This window comes from Rhincodon typus, chromosome 11 (assembly GCF_021869965.1).
Source record: "Rhincodon typus isolate 14 chromosome 11, sRhiTyp1.1, whole genome shotgun sequence".
NCBI lineage: Eukaryota > Metazoa > Chordata > Chondrichthyes > Orectolobiformes > Rhincodontidae > Rhincodon > Rhincodon typus.
The window spans coordinates 30,976,782-30,996,238 of NC_063342.1; the positions used below are offsets into that span (position 1 = coordinate 30,976,782).

A 19,457-nucleotide genomic window follows, 5' to 3' on the forward strand; every position below is an offset into this window, starting at 1 on the left:
CTGCTCCTATGATGCTGTTGGCCTGCTGTGTTCATCCAGCTCTACACCTTGTTATCTCAGATTTTCTAGCATCTGCAGTTCCTACTATCTCTGATACAATTTTAACCCCCTCTACACTAAGCATATTGCTAGAGAATAAATTATTTCCACTGGCTTGAAAACAACTTACAGACCTACCCCAATAAGCAGAGGAAGTATAGTTTAAATTCTAAGAGGGATCTGCCAGTCTCTCACTGCTGTTATGGTAATATAACATATGAGATTCATATTATAATCATGGAAATATTAATGAATAAAGGCTGACTAATTTCCTACAAGAGGACTTCTCAAAGAGTGGGGTTGGGGTGGGGGCTTGGGACCCCAAGTGTTGAAGATGTGAGCTCAGAGACAAGACTATTGTGTAGCCCTGTACCCCAGCACAGCCCAGCCCAGTCCTGCTCTCACATGTTCACTCTTCTGCACCATCTGCTCTCATAGGTCCTTCCTTCCACCCCTGGGCTAAGTTCTCACAGCGGGGTCACAACAATGTTGAAGCCACTAAATGGGATCACCATGGGAGAAAGCTTTAAAAGAATGTTCTAAAAATTACTAAATTGTGAGGTCTTTCATGACTTTGATTTGATATTCAAATCTGTAGACGCTACCAATGACCTTTTAAAAACCGAAAGAACTACGGATGCTGTAAATCAGGAACAAAAACAGAAGTTGCTGGAAAAGCTCAGCAGGCCTGACAACATCTGTGAAGGAAAAAACAGAGTTAGTGTTTCGCGTCCGGAGATCTGAGTTCTGAGGAAGGCTCACCGGACCCGAAACATTAACTCTGTTTTTACCAATGACCTTTTAACTGCATATGGACACATGTTGATGGAGCGTGGAGATAGTATCAGCCCCATGGCTCTCAGGGGACTCCAACATATGGAAGAGCAAAGGAGAGATGATGAATCTACTTATTGGTTAGAAAACAATAGTAAATGCTGTTTATACTTTCTTGACCAGTGGCAACTCACTGAGAATCTCCAGCATGCAATCAGGGTTACATTTTCTAAAATACACTACTTACATACATATGCAGCATTAAGAGAAAGGTTAATTGGCAAATAGTGAACATTGAATCTCAGCTATTTTCCCTTACTAATAAAATGTTATAGTGATTCAGACCTTCCAAAGCAGCAGCAATGACAAGGAAATTACCACCGCTGCACTCACAGATTCTCCTGTTGGCTCAATGCCACTGCATGTTTCTTCCAGACTGTTCTGATCCTTGCTGTTAAAGAAAGTTGCAGTGCAGCATCCATCAGGAAACTCTATCAGGTGGAAATCGATTCAGGAGAAGACAGGGCGCACCCGTTTTTGTGACATTCCCGATATTTGCTAAATTCAAAGGTCCTGACTTTGGATGTAAGTGAACATATTTGTGAGTGGGTGCGTGGATGAACAAGTAATTGAGTGTATGAGTGAATGAGTGAATGGGTAGTTGGGGGTAGGTATGTGAGAAGTGGCATGAGTGGGTAAGCGGGGTAGGGTGAGGCACTGGGTGCGATAGGTTAGTGGGTAGTCAGGGCAGGAGTGCTCAGGTGGGAACAGTGTTTTAGTCAGGTCAATGAGTGAGTCACATCAAGTTGGTGGGTAGCCGGATGGTCAGTTAGGTGTAACCGGGATGGGTTATAGTCAATTCAATTTGGGTTGGAGGAGGGGTGGTCATTCAGGAGAGAATATGGAGTTACTCCAGGTGTTGGATAAGATTTTAATCCACCAATTTCCTGGGAAATTGCCCAGGTATGTTCCCTGGATCTGCACCAAAGTGTCCAACTCAAACATAGCTGGAGACATTTGTTCGTGGGGAGCAGAGCCATCTCCCTTCAGAAATATAAACTTCTTGGGCAGTTCCCACTTAGGCCCGCACTTCAGGACTTCCACAGTGTTTTGACATGTATCTTTAATTGTACATTGTAGAAGTGGTCTCCAATGATTCAAAAGATGGAAAACTTGAATTATCAAAATTAAGCAAACAACACTTCATATTGTAAACATTTGTTATCAGTTCTTAGCAGAATCCATAGTAGTTCATTTTTAATTACACAATTCGCTTGTTTGTCCTCAGTGTAAAATATAATGGATAAATAAACTTAACTCAACTGTAATATAGAATTGTCTACACGCAGCCTTTTATAAAGGGCCAATACTCAGTCTCATCAGCAAATGAATTGTACTGAAGCCTGTTTATTAATGAAACAGCACAGAACTGCAATTATTTTGGTATCAATACAACAGATTTAGTCTCATTGATAATAGAGCTTATTCAATAACAACTAATTTTTAACAATTGATAAAGTGGATTACTGAACTAATTGCCTAACGTACTATGGATTGTGCAGTGGGTTTAAGTTACTGCTAAAAGCAATGTGGTATCCAGCAAACCTATTCATGTAATTATCTAACCATCTATAAAACTGTACTTTTGAATAAGAATCAACATTAATAATTGTTCACAACAGGAAACAAATACATTTTCTTCCAGTTTTCATGTTACAGTTATGGTTGAAGTTTCCTATTTTGTGCATTCAAATTCACGGCATGATCTCGCTGACCTACTACTTCAAAGAAAAAGACCGACATTTATTTATCTCGGAACTGTCACATAGTGTTTACTTTGTGAAGTACAGCCTCTATTTAGTAGGTTAATGTGGCGACCAGTTTGTGAACAGTCAGACCCTACCATAGGCATTAACTAATTAATGTAGCACACCAAAGAATTGGAGTTTTCATTGTTTCCATTGTGGCTTGATATACTGCAATATTATTCATTGTTATTAGGCAGGTGGGAGATATATATGTTCAATAAAAATGGCACCGGCCATGTTATAATGTTGTCGATGCCAGAGCTAACGAAGGATTAAGTTACATCAGTTGAAACATATTACATTGCTAAAGTTGACAATTCAGGGTTATTAAATAGACCAAGACAAAATCTACAAAGCACTTCAAATTTCTCTGGTAAGATAGAAATATTAAAGATGAAAATGTGCAAAATAATGGGAGAGAAACAAGACCAATGGATAGAATATTTCAAAAAAGAAAATGTCTCAGCTAATGTTTGTCAGCTAGATTATGGGAAGTATAATGCTCCTCTACAGCTATGATAAAGGTTATTCCAGTGACACAATGTGGTGGTGCTCCACTGTGCTGTAGTTTGCAATATAACTGTAAGAGTTGACAGCTACAATTCCACATCCAAAAAATTCTGATGTTTGCCTGCACCTTAACAGGGAGACTAAAAACAGACCAGACATATGCCCATTGAGAGACTAACAAATCAATTGGCACATCTCCTGGATCAATTTGGGGAAGCTCCCAGTGACTGATTAAAGAGTGGCACAGGCAAATTTAGGAAAAAGCTTACTCGCAAGCTGGAAAGAGAGCTAAAATAAAGAAAGGAGAAAAATAGCTTAAAACGGGAATTTTGTTTCTTTATTTGTTAAAACTTCCATATCCTGACACTTCGGTGATGAGCTGTAAAAAACTGAAGAGAATGTAATGGGATTAACATCAGAAGCATACATAATGATAACGATGATGATGGTGATGGAAGAGTGATATGATTAAGGATCAAGAGCTGGAAGCGAGCAGAAGTTCTAACCATGTGAAAAGAATGCAGGTATTGAGCAAAATGTACAAAATAAAAGTGTTTTCAAAAGTTTCAATAGACTCCATCATTATTACCTTGAAAGAGTTAACAAAGTTAGACCCCAAACACAGTACAAGGTGCTGGTGATAGTGCTCCATGGTAAGCTGCAGAGTACTAATGTTACTGGCCAGCATGATGCACAAGTTGAAACTGTACACCTCCATCCTCTCAAGCACGTTGCTGCAGCAGCACCTAGGCATGCTGTCAAATACCTCCAAAAATTGTCACTGATATCAAAAAATTCCTTTTTGTAGGATGGACTTCTGAAATTGCCATCTCTGTACTCTACTCCTCAGCAGAATCTCCCTTCCTCTGGTCACTGCCTTGCAGTCACTTGGCTTTATGAATCACCTCGTACTTCCTCACTAGCTCACTATCTAACTCGATAACACTGTTGATTGTGAAGAAGGGAGCAAGTAATGGTACTTCTTCTGGCAGACTATTCCCCTTCCAGCCTTCTCTTTGTTCTTAAATGAATGTTTCCAAAGGAAACAGAAATAGTAAAATAAAAAATGGACAACCCTGATAAAAATTCCTCTAGCTTTGCCATTGCCATAACTCCTGAGCTGTTCTTCATTCAATAAAAATTGTGGATTCCTGCTCTATCTATGCGATGTAGTCTGGGCATCTCTACTTCCATTGTGAGCCCATTTGTCCTGCAAAGAAAAGGTGCAAGAGTTAGAACATGATTCATGTGTTGCTCGGCATGTTCAGCTCAGTTGCATGTTGAGAGGGCAAAGCAACAAGTTCGGAGAAGGCTAGGGAGCTTTTCATGTGCAACAAATCCCGCCACTAAGGAATATGTAAGCAGCAGAAGAATAAAAGGGCTGGCAGATGTGACCAGTTGAACACAGTTTACTGTGTGCATGTGGTTTAGGAGCATCAGCTGCAGGTGAGTGTATGAATGTAGCAACAATGTAAAATAGTGCAGAGATTTGCTGTGATTGAAGAAGATTAAAATGGAAGAAAGGAAGGTTTGGAGTGCAGCAGTGGGTAAGAAAAGTGAGGTAAGGACTAATGCAGAGATACTGAGCTAGCAAGACATAGTTCTCATTCTTCTCCTTGAAATGTTGTTAAATTCCTGCAGCACCGAATCCTTGTCCTTGGGATGATGGGTCCAGCATTTAACACTTCCGCTTTTTTTCATCTGGGTTTGTTTTTATGTCTGTGCAGGGATTCCAGTATGATATGAGCATAAGAGGACTTCACTTGCTGTACTGGGATTTCCACCATTGTCACTGAACCTTAAAGCTCTTGTTTTTGACATCTTATGTTGCTGTGCATAAATGCTTACAGCAACTACTAAGTGCTCCAAGTGAAATGATGTATCTTTTTAAGAGATGTATTCATTTATGTTCTAAGGTTGTGCAACAGCCACTCAAAATCTTATTCTTCCCTGCCCCAAATCAACACTGACCAGTTGCTTGTGACCACTGCAAATATGTGAGTGGCCCACCAATGATCTCTGGCCATCACCTTCAACCGTCTCAAAATCCAAATCAGCCTTCATGTAATAACAATAGGAGCACCCAGTTATATGAATTAATATTCATGTCTATCAGTGGGATATATACACTTATAATAAGTGTTGGATTTAAAACACGTTTACCTGACTTTACTGTCAAGTCATACTCTTCAGATCCTGAAGCTGCAAAAAGTAGAAAAGACAGTGATTACTCAAAAGAATATGCATGGATGAATAATAGAGAACCAATAGACTTAACTGCACAAATCTTCAATTTATGGATGTAAAAACACTACCAAACAGCTCAACTGTGTAAACTTCAAAATCTTCTGCGGTGGAGGATATCTCTTCAGAAGAGTTCAGCTTGGGCACTTTCAGCTTTTTGCCATTAACTTGTTGCAAGTTAGATGTGGTTGCATTTTTGATGTAGTGTGCTATATTCTCTGGAGCTGAGAACTTACTCCAATAATATGCCCGAAGCCCTTCTTCTCCTTCACTGCAACAGTAAGAGAAGAGAAAATATCTCAGAGCTTTCACATATATGCAACTGAAAAAAAAACTGACATGGAAACTGGCAATCAAATGTTGACTACATATTTTACCCCCGATACTAAGCTTTAAATTGCCGTAGCACACATTAAAAACTACATGTGCTCCTTTCAGTTTCACCTTTAATGCCCACTTTGCCACTCTTTCCTCGCTCTTTTTGAGTTTCTCTCAAAGTCACTGCTCTCTTAATTTATTTCTGCAATTTTTTCTCAACCTGAATCTATGTATCTCATGCACTCCCTCCCTTTCTAGGAACTTCTTTAACAGTCACAGGAACTGTCTACAAATGTATGTGTGTGTGTTAGTTGGATCTATAACCATAGACACAGCAGTAAATAGCTGTATTCAAGATTGAGCTCAATATCTGTGAAGCAGTGAATAAGGCCAGGGCTGGAGCACAGTACAGCTTCAAACTAGTTCAGAAATAAGGCCCTAGGTTGCAAGGGCAAGGGTCTAGACTTGGGATGGCGTGAAATGGCTACAGTTGGTTTCTGAGGTAGAAAACAGTAAACACCAGAGTCTGGAAATGCAGAGCTGCTGATGCAGAAGAAAATGCACTCACAAAGAAATAAGATCAATACAGAGAGTAATTACTGCCCTGTGAAATCAGTGGCTTGTGATATAAGATGAATATATTAACAATTTAATGTCATACCATCGCTTTTCAATTTGGAAAATTTACTTATTTTCTTATATTAATAAAACCAGGTAAAAAATTTTCTACAATGTTTTATAGTCATCACTTTGTATTATAGGCACAGAGAATTTACTCTATTAAATGTAATGATTGTACATTTGGAATATTTTAATTACAGTTAAATGTTTTGGTTTGATTCTAGAGCATGGGATGTCTGCTTTTGCAAAAATGGGCTGAATCTTTAGCATGCCAGGTCTTCAGTGGACCCCAAAGTTGTCCTCTGGTCCTTGCCAATTTTCTGTTCTGGCATTATTTGCATAATGCTTGCTTTTTCCAGTTAATCCACCTGCAGGATGGACACAGATTGGCTTCAACAGAATTCAGAAGCCTGCTTCATTATTGCATTGTTCCCAGCCACTGAAGTGCCAGTTAAACAGATTAACATTTTTGAATTTGGCATCATCGCTGTTGTCAACCAGATATAATTTTGCTATTTTTAAAATTGAATCTGGGCACCACAATGTGTTTTCATCATTGCAGTATCACTACAGCACACCCACCAATGTAGAGATGTGTTGTACATCACCAGCCACTTCTAACTGGAACTTGGAGGACATTGGGAATAGATGGGGATCTGGAGAAGGATATTCACATCCATTTTGCAGTACTACCTCCAGCCTCTCTTCCTCACCACCCCAGTTTTTTTTTTGAAAAACCAATGCAAGATGGGTGGAAAATCTAGAACCGGAAGAAAATTTACAAAGATGAATGGAGAAGGATGAAACTTGCTGCTAAAACATCAGTACAGCATTGCCAATGAGGCTTAAAATATAACCTGCTTTTCTTTGTCTCTCCTGGTCCAAAATGAACAAAATGTTTGGATATAGCCACAATGGATCAATTGCCTACTGGTGCTATTGGTTCAAGTGATGCCCTAATGAGTTAAGCTTTCTAATTTTTTTTTATTTAACCTATTTTTCTATTCAACCTGTTCAAAGATGTTGTTAAACACCTCTTGAGAAGGTGGAACTTGAACCCAGGTCTCCCAGTCCATTGGCAGGGATAGCGTCACTGTACCACAGAAGGGTGTGTTAAGCTTTCTGATTTCCTTCGATTTAACCTATTTTTTTCCAACCAGCCTGTTCAGAGACGTTATTACATACCTCTGGAACAGGTGGGACTAGAACCGGAGGTAGAGTTAGGGAGAGGGCCAGTCCAGGGGAAGGGACACTACCAATGCACCACAAGAGGGCTTGTCAAGCTTTCTAATTAGACGGCTTGAATTGAAAACACTCCAATGCTATCATTTTGCTATGGTAACCATAATTTCGCTCTAAGAAAAACATTTAAGTAACAGATTATTTTGCCTGTTAAGTATTTCATGGAAAAAGCATAATTTTTTAAGCATTACACTTTAAGGATGAGGTCCCAGTTCAGTCTGTTGACTGGCATGTAACTCAGAATTGTGTGAGATTGATTTCCATTCCAGCTGAGGTAGACTTGAGGTCTGTTTTATTGTCTTATCCCGGAAAGTGGGTGGCAATGGCAAACCACCAACAACAAAAAACTGCCATGTAAATGTCATAAGATGAAACATTGGCTTTCAATGAGGCAAGCATCGGTCATAGGGTAGAAGCACATGCTGTGACATGATACTTTGGACAATTTCCAGACAAATGCCTTAATTTCTAGTTCTCAAAATTGAGACAGCCAAATTTCCTGACCTAGTCACACGGGGAATCATAAACTGGTGTTGGAAAAACTATATAGCAGGAGCCCCATGATGCCTAAAGAGTCCGCTCATGCATATACATATCAAGTACTCCCTACATGGATACATTTTTCACAGGGAACACAGCTAATACAAGGGTAAGATTTGTAAAATGGTGGAAGGAACGCATTTAAAAGAAGTCCACAAGAGTAGAAATAACCATTTCCTTTACAGAGGCATGAATTTGTGTATCAAGAAATGTTTACCTGTACAACATAAACTGGTGATTTTAACACAAAAATGTTGACTTACCAATTATCTTTGGATTACACTTTGGTTAATAAATCTGAAAATTAGCAAACAGAACTAAACTGACTCAGAATTATACAAAGGAATTTTAAAAACGTTCTTGTACTCACCTAAATGCAGTGATGACGGACTTTAGGTAATATTTTCCCAATACAGATGGCTCATACAGTTCTGAAAACTGACAGTTAAAGAGTGTGTAAGTAAGCGTGGCATGAATAATGGCCATTTGTTCTGCTTAGTCTTGATCAGTTTGCCATATCATAGATTCAAACCAACCCATTGAATCTCTGTTAGAGACAACTAAATATCCAAAATTGGTATCATTTTAATTAAGTATCGAATCACGTTCAGTTCTAATCGTTTCTCTAATTTATAAAAATCTTGGTTTCTTTTTCTAAATTCCGAACTAGTTCAGATACATATAAGAACAATCATAAGAAATAAGAGCATTAGTACTGCTTCTCAAGCCTGCTCTATCATTTAGTATGAAAATACCTGATCCTTCTACTTCAATCCATTTTCCTGCCCTAACCCCATATTGCTTGCTTCAACAACTTGAGCATCCACAACACTCTGGGATGAAAAATTGCAAAGATTCTTAACTATCTAAGTGAAGAAATTTCTTCTTATCTCACTCTTAAGCACTGAATTCATTATCCAGCGACAATGGCATCTAGCTCCACACTTCTCAACTCCTGGAGAGGGGTGATCAGAATTCACCCTGACAAGACCTTCAAGAATCAATGAGATCACCTCTACTTATTCTAAACTCTGGAGAACATAGGCCCGTTCTGTTCAATAAAAAAACTAATTCTACCTCATCCAATCTTACCTTTACACTCCACCTGAATGCACAGATATTATAGGTAACTGCACAACCAAAGAATGATACATCAAATGGTACTCAACTTTCTCACTATTGTTCCACTACAGTTCTGTCATTCCAGAAAATGGGGTGACTTTTCATAGAAGTTCACAGAATCCTCACAGTGTGGAAACAGGCCATTTGGCCCAACAAGTCCACACCGCCCCTCCGAAGTGCATCCTACCCAGACCCACTCCCCTACTTCCCATTGTCTAACCCACTAACCTAAATATCCCTGGGCACTATGGGCAATTTAGCATAGCCAATCCACCTAACTTGCAGATCTTTGGACTGTGGGAGGAAACTGGAGCACCCGGAGGAAATCCGCACAGACACAGACAGTCACCCGAGGCTGGAATCGAACCCGGATCCCTGTGCTGTGAGGCAGCAGTGCTAACCACTGAGCCACCATGCTGCCTTTTCATTGAGATTCTCACACTCCTTCTTGACGTCAGTGGATGAGCATTAAAACTTCTGTGAATTCACACTCTCCTCATGTCCAGACCCAGGGATGGCACATAAAACACTGAAGTGAATGTTTGCTGAGACTTCAGGGGACAAGTTACAGCAACCTTGTAAAAATGGTACAAACATATTTCCGTCCAATAATGTTCACTCACACCTCTACTAATATACCATACATGATGCACTTCCTTCTTAATTATGAATAACCTTATATTTATCCAACTTAATACTGAACATTGATTCCATAATCTGCGTGTTTAATCTCTGCACTTTATAGTTGATTTCAATATCTTTTAAGGCAGTTACAGCAATGTTGAAAACAAACCATGGTGTTTTCACAAATCCTTGATACTTATCAATCATCTGTTCAATTTCAACAAAGTGGGGCTCACCTTAATGACCAAGTCATTATGGCCAAGTCAGCATTAAGGACTGAATCTCCAAACAGCAGGAGACAAAATTAATTTTGCCGGCGTTCAAAGCAACTACTGCTGGTGCTTCAGGTGTTTCCTGTGAAGTGAACCAAAATGGCAACTCCAAACTATACAAATATCATTGGCAATGGTTTCTTCCTGACTGCATAAACTTTGCACAACTTCAGATTTTGTTTTCATATGGCAAGAAACTTCTGTCCTTCAAGCAGGTCACAATACTCATCTCCTGGAAGGGGTAGCACATGTTAAATTATCCTGCACCAAGCACTAACTTTCAACCTCAAGAGGAGCCAGGCAAACATTCCTTTTGCTTCCGTCATGATCAGTTTCATTTTATCACCAGGAAGCATGTTCCGCCTTTTGTACAGAGGTTCCTCGATCTACATCTACTTCAAAGCTGAACAATAGAACAGCACATTTGACCTGCAGAGTATTTACTGTCTCTCTGCAACACCAGTTCAGCCAGTCCCATATCTCCACCTTTCCCCTGCAACCCTCCACAAATTTCCTCTTTGGTACTTTCAGGTATTTAATCAAATGTGCTTCCGCCCATCCCTCAGGCTGCACATTCCCAAACCTGACCACTTGCTGATAAATAAACTTCTTTCATATTGCTGCTCACTCTTTTGTCAATCACCGTACATTTATGTTCACTGGTTCTTGATCCTTACTTCACAGGGAGCAATTTCTCTCTGCTAACACTAACTAATCCAGATCAAAACTCCTCTAAACTTTCTATTCTCTCAGGACAATAATCTCATCCTCTCTGATCTGTCTGCTTAAATCAAATCCCTCATTCTTGGAATCACTCTCATAAATCTTTTCTGTAGCCTCTACAAAAGCCTCCACGTCCTTCTTAAATGTTCAGAATTGGACACTACTCCTGCTGTGGTCAAACTAGTGTTTTATAAAAGATTCATAGCTTCTTTGTTTTTGTACACTATTCCATTCTTTATAAAGACCAGGGTCCCATATGCCTTGCTAACCATATTTTTAATTAGTCCTGCTACCCAATTTGTCAGACATCCTTTCAAGTCTCTCTGTTCATTCACCCCCTTCAGAATTCTGTCGTTTATTCTATATCGCTTTCCTTCATTCTTGCTAACAAACTTCACACCTCTGCATTCAATTTCATCTGTCATATATCTGCCCATGCCATGTCTATACACTCTTGAAATCTATCACCATCCTCCTCACAGTTCACAATATATCCAAGTTTTAAATGCTTTGCAAATTTTAAAATGTGCCATGCACACCAAAGTCCAAGAGCTGACTCTTGTTTTTTTTTGGCCAAGTGTCAATTTCATTGGGTTTCACAGAGAGTCTCTCTCCTTGAGACTGAGCAGGATCTCTTGCCGTATCTTACCAAATGCACCTTATTAACTACCTACCCTACAACAATGGTATCCCTCTCATTTTATTCTATCCTCATCCTACTACTCATTGTACCTGGACAAACTTGCCAAAACTGGGCTATCTTGGAATTGACCAGCCCTTCATCCCTGCAGGGGCAGTATTGTCAAAGTCCGTTGTGCACCCGGACAAGCACTGTTAGTTTGGAGCAGCTCTGTATGGTTCCCAGGTTTTGCCCCAGATATGATACAGAAAGGTAAATTGGCACCTGACTTTGCAGACAGGATGTACTTCTCCCCAGGACTAGTAGAGACAGCATGACAACAGATCATACCAGCCTGGACTGAGTTTGGCACCCAGGTCAATGCAGGGTCAGTCACTTGAAGGAACACACTGTAATGTATGAAAAAGGTCAATGCCAATGTAAGTGCCACCACCTTCTCTCCAATACCTCACACTCAATACACCTCTGCTACTGGAACCACTTCCTCTACCACTCTCACTAATGCTTCCAACATCTCTTCTCACTCAGTGTCACCCTGCCCAACCCCCCATTCACCACTAATCCTGTATGCCCTCTATCATAAAGTCATAGAATCCCTACAGCTGGAAACAGGCCATTCGGCCCAACAAGTCCACACAGACTCTCCAAAGAACATCCCACCTAGACTCAGCCACCTACCACATCCCTGAATTTTCCATGGCTAATCCACCTAACCTACGCATCCCTAGACATTACGGGCAATTTAGCATGGCCAATCCACCTAACTTGCACATTTTTGGACAATGGGAGGAAACTGGAACAGCTGGAGGAAACCCATGCAGACACAGGGAGAACATGCAAAGTCCACACAGACCGTCGCCCGAGGCTGGAATTGAACTCGGGTTCCTGGCATTGTGAAGCAGCAGTGCTAACCACTGAGCCACTGTGCTGCCCTCTATACTGCCTTCTCACCAGTTCAGGGTACTTCCCCAGCTGACTAAAAGTAACAGGCTGGGGAAATAGTGATAGTTCAATGTTGAGGCTGTGTGAATGATTGTGATACTGCCAGGAATGGATCTCACAGGGCAGGAGTTCAGTATGTGGTTGATGGTCTGACTTGAATGTCCAAGGTCATAATTTGAGCTGCTGGTCACATTCCATTTGTGCAGAATGTGGCTAAACCTTTCCTGTTCTGTCCTTAAGTGGTCAGTGGTTTCCAGATTTTCCATGAAAGATTGAAATCTGAGACTTTATTACAGAGGTATCTTACCAGGTTACAGTCAGCAAGAAGGTTCATCATCAAGAGTGGGTTTGTCATTAGCTTGTAGGATGAGCTTATGTTCCAGTAGGAACTATGTGATTTCAGATGAGTGTGTGGTTTACATTGAAGTCTGTGTCGATAGGAGTGCTTTATTTGCTGTCAGCTAGTGGTGTTCTCTTGAGGGATTTTTTTTTCCCTATGGCAATCAAGAGGCTTAATATATGGTAGCACAGGAAGACACTCAAGCTGCGTCAGTCTCAATGTCCCAGAAATAATCCTCATGCCTTCTTGGAGGTTGATATCCACAGGAAGCTGAATTTATATTATGTAGTGGCTCCTGAGCAGATGGACCAGCAGTACTCTGCTGTTGGATACACAAGAGTAAGTGAAGCCGTGCATAGTGCATTGGCCCTGTTGCCTTGAGTGGTACCCACCAGTTTCTGTATGAGCTTCACTTTCATCTTGACCTTGATTCTGGTTCTTCTGGAGGTGTTGCTGGTAGGTCAATATGGTAGGACAATCAAGAGTGATGCTAAGAGATTTAGGCATTGGGTTATTGGTGAGTGATTGACAACAGAAGTGGACGTGAAATTCTTCACTGGTCTTCGGGTTATTCAGTTGGAAAGCTCCATATAGCATGTAAAGAAAAACCCAACAATTACTGGGTTACCTCAGTGGTGGGGAAGCTTTTAGAAATGATAATCCAGGGCAAAGTTAATAGTTGTTTGGGTTATTGTGAGCTAATTAAAGATATCCAGCATAGATTTGTTAAGGGTCACTCATATTTAACTAACCTGTTGGAGTTTCTTGATAAGCCAACAGAGGCAGTTGATAGAAATGTAGTGATAATGTCACAGGACTAGCAACCCTGAATTCCAGGCTAATATCCTGGGACACAGATTTAAATCCCAATGTGACACAGTGAAATTTTAATTGAATAAACATCTGGAATTAAAAGCAAGTCTAAAAGCAACCATGTCATCAAAACAACACCTTCCATCACTTTATTGATGATTGAGAGTAGACTGATGAGGCAGTAACTGGCCAATTTTGATCTGTCCTGCTTTTTGTGGACAGGATATAGAATCATCCAATCATACAGTACAGAAGAGGACCTACATCGAGCCTGTAATGCCAAAAACACATTGCTACCTGCAACAGTCCCATTTTGGGAAGGAAAGGAAATCTTCCATCCTTACTTGATCTGGCCAAAGTATGCTTCCAGACTCATAGCAATGTAGTTGACATTTGACTACCCTCTGAAATGGCCTAGCAAGCCACTCAGTTGCATCAAACCTCTATCAAGTCCGAACAAAGGAAAGAAATCAACAGACCACCCAGCATTGACCTTACTAACAGAAATGACAACAGCTCCTCTACATTGGTGAGACCAAATGGAGGCTTGGAGACCGCTTTGTAGAGCAAGTGCGCTCTGTTCACGACAAACGACAACACCTTCCAGTTGCAAACCATTTCAACTCCCCCTCCCACTCCCTGGACGACATGTCCATCCTGGGCCTCCTCTAGTGTCACAGCGACACCACCCACAAAGTGGAGGAGCACCACCTCATATTCCGCTTTGGGAGCCTACAACCCAATGGTCTCAATGTGAACTTTACCAGTTTCAAAATCTCCTCACTCCTGGCCTCATCCCATGACCAGCCCTCCCTCTCATCCCTGCCTCCTTGACCTGACACAACCTGACACAACCTGTCCATCTTCTCTCCCACCTATCCTTTCCTCCCACCTCACTGACCAATCACCACCACTCCCTACCTGCACTTACCTATCACCATCCCACCACCTTTCCCAGCCCCATCCCTCCTCTCTCTATTTATTTCAGGGCTCCCTTCCCCCTCTCCCATTTCTGAAGAAGGGTCCCGATTAGAAACATTGTCTTTCCTGCTCCTCTGATGCTGCCTGGCGTGATGTGCTCCTCCAGCTCCACACTGTGTTATCACTGACTATAGCATCGGCAGTTCTTTCTATCTCTGAGCAAATACAGTGCTGTAGATTCCACAAAGTCCTCCTTATCTAGTTGTTGGTGAACCATCCCACAGACTGGTCAAGCAACAGCCTGACATAGTGATTCTCATGGAAGCACAACTTACTATCAATGCCCCACACCACTATCACCATCGCTGGGTAAGTCCGGTCCCATTGGCAGGACCGAATCACCAGAGATGGTGGTAAAGTGATATACAGTTGGGAGGGAGTTGTCCTTGGAGTCTTCAACACAAAATCCAGACCCTATGAGGTCTCACAGCATCAGGTCAAACATGGACAACGAAACTCCCTACTGATTACCAGCTACTGCTAACCAACCCCGATTAGTTCATAGTCTGTTTTCTTCCAAGGTGGACACCAAATAGAGGTGCACTGAGTATGGCAAGGTCACAGAACAGACCTCGTGAGGATCCTCAATATCCATCGCTAAGAACTGACTGAACTGGCAGAGTCCTAAAGGTCATATGTGTTAGACTGGATCTGCTGTGGTTGTTGAAGAAATCAAAAAGAGGAAAAACATCAAATTAAATTTGACTTCAATGATTTACCTGTTGCAAATGTTTTCGTCCATGACAGTATCAGTAGGAGTGACTACCACACAGTCTACATAGAGACTAAGTCCAGTCTTTACGTTGAGAATACCTTGCATTGTGCAAGACAGATTTCAAACAGATCTAGCAACTTATAACGGGACACTGATGAGGTGCCGTGAGCCATCAATAGCAGCAGAATTATAATCAATTATATTGTACTTCATGGCCTAGCATAAATTCCATTCTATCATTACCTTCAAGCCAAGAGATCAACACTGTTTCAATGAAATGCACAGGACAGCATGCCAACAGCACCAGGCAGTCTTAAAAAATGAAGTGTCAAGCTATTGAAGCTGCAAAACAGAACAACTTGTGTGTCAAGCAGAGGAAACAGCATGCAATAGACAAGGTCAAACAATCTCATGACTCATGGATCAGATCTAAGCTCTGCAGTCCTATCACATCCAGATCAGAATGTTGATGGACAACTAACTGGAGCTGAAGGCTCCACAGATATTACCATCCTCAGTGATGGAAGAGCCCAGCACATCAGTACAAAAGACAAGGTTAAAATATTTGCAGCCATCTTAAGCCAGAAATGCCAAGTAGGTGATCCATCTCCTGAGGTCTCCAGCATCACAAACAACAGTCTTTAACCAATTCAATTCACTCCACATGATATTAAAGAATGGCTGGAGGCACTTTATGTAAAGGCTATGGGCCCTGACAGTACCCCAGCAATAGTAGCGAGGACATGCGAGGATCAGTGCTGGGTCCACTGTTTTTTATGTCATTTATATAAATGGTTTAGATGTGAATATAGGAGACATGGTTAGTAAGTTGGCAGATGACATCAAAATTGGTGGTGTAGTGGACAGTGGAGAAGGTTACCTCAGTGCACAATGGATCTTTGTTCAGATGGGCCAATGGGCCATCGAGTGGTAAGTAGAGTTTAATTTAGATAAATGTGAGATGTTGCATTTTGGTAAGGCAAACCAGGGCAGGACTTTATCAGAAGTTGCTGGAAAGGGTCAGCAGGTCTGGCAGCATCTGTGAAGAAAAAATCAGAGTTAATGTTTCGGGTCTAGTGACCCTTCCTCAGAACTTATTACTACGCATGGAGTGCAGTCAGTTCAGAGGGAGATAGGTCAGATTTGATGAGGGGGGGCAGAGAAATTGAGGCGACCAATATCATGTCAACAGTTGTCAATGAACAGACCAAGTGCAGGTAAAAGGCCAGAGGAAGGGGTCCAGGTGGAAGGAGAGTGTTCGAACTGGGCTAAGGGGTCTGTGGGACTGGGAGAGGGCTCCTGTCCAGAGAAATGGGCACGGAGGCGAAGACAACTGAAGAAGAGTTTGATGTCATGTTGTGCCCAAAATTCGTTAAGGTGGGGGCGCAGAGGAATAAAGCTGAGACCTTTGCTGAATACAGAATGTTCAGCATCGGAGAGTGGAAGGTTAGGAGGGATGGTGAATACCCAACAGGAGGTGGGGTTGGGGAAGGGGATGGACTCAGAGGAAAGGGGAGGGGAGGAAGGCTCCAGAGGGCCATGGGTATCTCTGAGTTGTTGCATCTTGTGGGCCTTGAGTCCTGAAAGGAAAAGAAAAAGTTTCTTGTTAGCACAGTGAATGAGCCAGAGGATGAAGTGGAACTGCGGAGTGGTGCAGCCCTGAGCCAGTGTGTTGCGATGCTGTTGGACAGAAAGGTTGAGAGTGCGCATGTGACGCCACATGGCACTGAGCGTGGATCTCAGGATGCAGCGAGAGCAGCTGTCCATGGAATGTTGAATGTCACGGAGATATCTGTGATCCTGGGAGGATTCAAAACATGAGAGATGAAACTTCAGTTGGAATCCATGTGGGGTAATTCTGAGCCAGAGGCAGTCACTGAGGAATGTGACATGGCTGCGGAAACGAGTTTTAGCAAATACTTGGTCAAACATCAGGAGAGACAGTGAAATTAACGTTGGTGGGCAAGAAGAAAGATTGAAACAAAAGAACCCGTTGGAGAGAGGAGCAGAATTTCTTTCAGGTGGGCGTGCCTAGAACAGATGTGGCAGTGAGTTAAATACTAAATAAAAACCAAAAGAACTGTGGATGCTGTAAATCAGAAACAAAAACAGAAACACAGCTTTTCCAGCAACTTCTAATTTTGTTTCTGATTTACAGCATCCGCAGTTCTTTCGGTTTTTACAGGGCAGGACTTATACAGTTAGTGGTAGGGCCTTGGGGAGTGTGCCGAACAAAGAGACTTGGGGTTGCAGCTGCATAGTTCCTTCAAAGTGGAGTTGCAGGTAGACAGGGGAGTGAAGAAGGGGTTTGGCACACTTGCCTTCATTGGTCAGTGCACTGAGTATAGGAGTTGGGATGTCATATTGCGGCTGTGCAGGACACTGGTTAGAATACTGCATCCACTTTTAGAATACTGCATTCAATTCTCATCTCCCTGCTATAGGAAAGATGTTGTTAAACTTCAAAAGGTTCAGAAAAGATTTACAACAATGTTGGGTTTGAGCTATAGAGAGAGGCTGAGTAAGCTGGGGCTTTTTTCCCTGCAGTGTTGGAGGCTGAGGGGTGACTTTGCAGAGTTTATAAAATCATGAGGAGCGTGGATATGGTGAATAGTCAAGGTCTTTTTCCCAGGGCAGGGGAGTCCTAAACTAGATGGCACAGGTTTAATGTGAGAGGAGAAAGATTTAAAAGGGACCTGAGGGGCAACTTTTTCACGCAGAGGGTGGTGCGTACATGGAACGAGCTGCCAGAGGAAGTGGTGGAGGCTGGTACAACTACAACATTTAGAAGACGTTTGGATGGGTACATGAATAGGAAGGGTATAGAGAGATATGGGCCAAATGCTGGCAAATGGGACTAGATCAGTTTAGGATATCTGGCTGGCACGGACGAGTTGGAGCGAAGTCTCTGTTTCTGTGCTGTATAATTCTGTGGCTCCATATGCTCCAGAACTTGCTGCTCCCCTAACCAAGCTGTTCCAGTACAGTTACAATGCTGGCATCTACCTGATAATGTGGAAAATTGCCCAGGTATGTCCTGTACTCAAAAAGCAGGGCAAGTTTAACCCAGCTAATTACCGCCCCATCAGTCTGCTCTGAATCACCAGTATGGAAGGTGTCATCAACAGTGCTATCAAGCAGTACCTGCTCAGCAATAACCTGCTCAGTGATGCCCAGTTTCGGTTCCGCCAGGGTCACTCAGCTCCTGATCTCATTACAGCCTTAGTTCAAACCTGGGCTAAAGAGCTGAATTTTAGAGGTGAGGTGAGAATGACAGTCCTTGACATCAAAGCAGAATTTGACTGGATGTGACATCAGGAAGTTCTAGTAAAACTTGAGTGAATGTGAATCTGGGGGAAGCTCTCAAATAGTGGAGTCATTCCTGGCACATACGACATCAGTGCAAGAGTTCCATAGGATAATTTCCTAGGCCCAACCATTTTAGCTGCTTCATCAATGACGTTCCCTCCATCAGAAGGTCATGTCGGGATGTTCTTTGATGATTACACAACATCACCACTCATGACTCCTCAGATGCTGAAGTAGTCCATATCCATAAGCAGAAAGATATTGACAATATCCAGGCTTGGACTGATGAGTGCCTAGTAACATTCATGCCACACAAGTGCGAGGCAATGACAATTGTACAGACTATAAACAAAAACAGAAGTTGCTGGAAAAGCTCAGCAGGACTGGCAGCATCTGTGAAGAGAAATCCGAGTTAACGTTTCGGGTCCAGTGACACTTCCTCAGAATTTCTCACTGGACCCGAAACGTTAACTCCAATTTTTCTTCACAGAAAGGCTGCCAGACCTGCTGAGCTTTTCCAGCAATTTCTGTTTTGTTTCTGATTTATGGCATCAGCAGTTCTTTCGGCTTTTATACTATACAAACCATATTTTCTTTTGTGCCTTTGATTCTGGACTGAGGGGGGAAGGGGACTGTTTCGGAGGTCAAGGGTTATGGAAACGCTTTGTGGAAGCAGTTTACCTGACGGTCATTGTTGATGCTGTTTGCACTGCTGTGTGTCCAAGCGATGGGAGGGGGTACTACACTTGGGCTGGGTTGCAGGACAGGAGATTCAGCTGGAAGTGCCTGATTGATGACAGGTCACCATTCCACAAAGCAATGACAAAGACCTTCTGCCTGCCAACAACTATATTATTAGCTCCTGGCTAGCTATGGGTGT

At 42.0% G+C, this 19,457-nt stretch overlaps 1 protein-coding gene across 1 annotated transcript in view; it reads right to left on the reverse strand.

Annotated features, from left to right (window-relative positions):
• The window catches only part of LOC109932128 (suppressor of tumorigenicity 14 protein homolog), a 68,442-nt gene that overhangs the window by 38,013 nt on the left and 10,972 nt on the right, over window positions 1–19,457 (reverse strand). The window contains exons 5-7 of the mRNA XM_020531362.2: window positions 8,467–8,534; window positions 5,447–5,646; window positions 5,295–5,333 (exon numbers count right to left, since the gene is read on the reverse strand). Coding sequence (XP_020386951.2) covers window positions 5,295–5,333; window positions 5,447–5,646; window positions 8,467–8,534 — 307 coding nt within the window. The remainder of the gene's footprint in view (window positions 1–5,294; window positions 5,334–5,446; window positions 5,647–8,466; window positions 8,535–19,457) is intronic.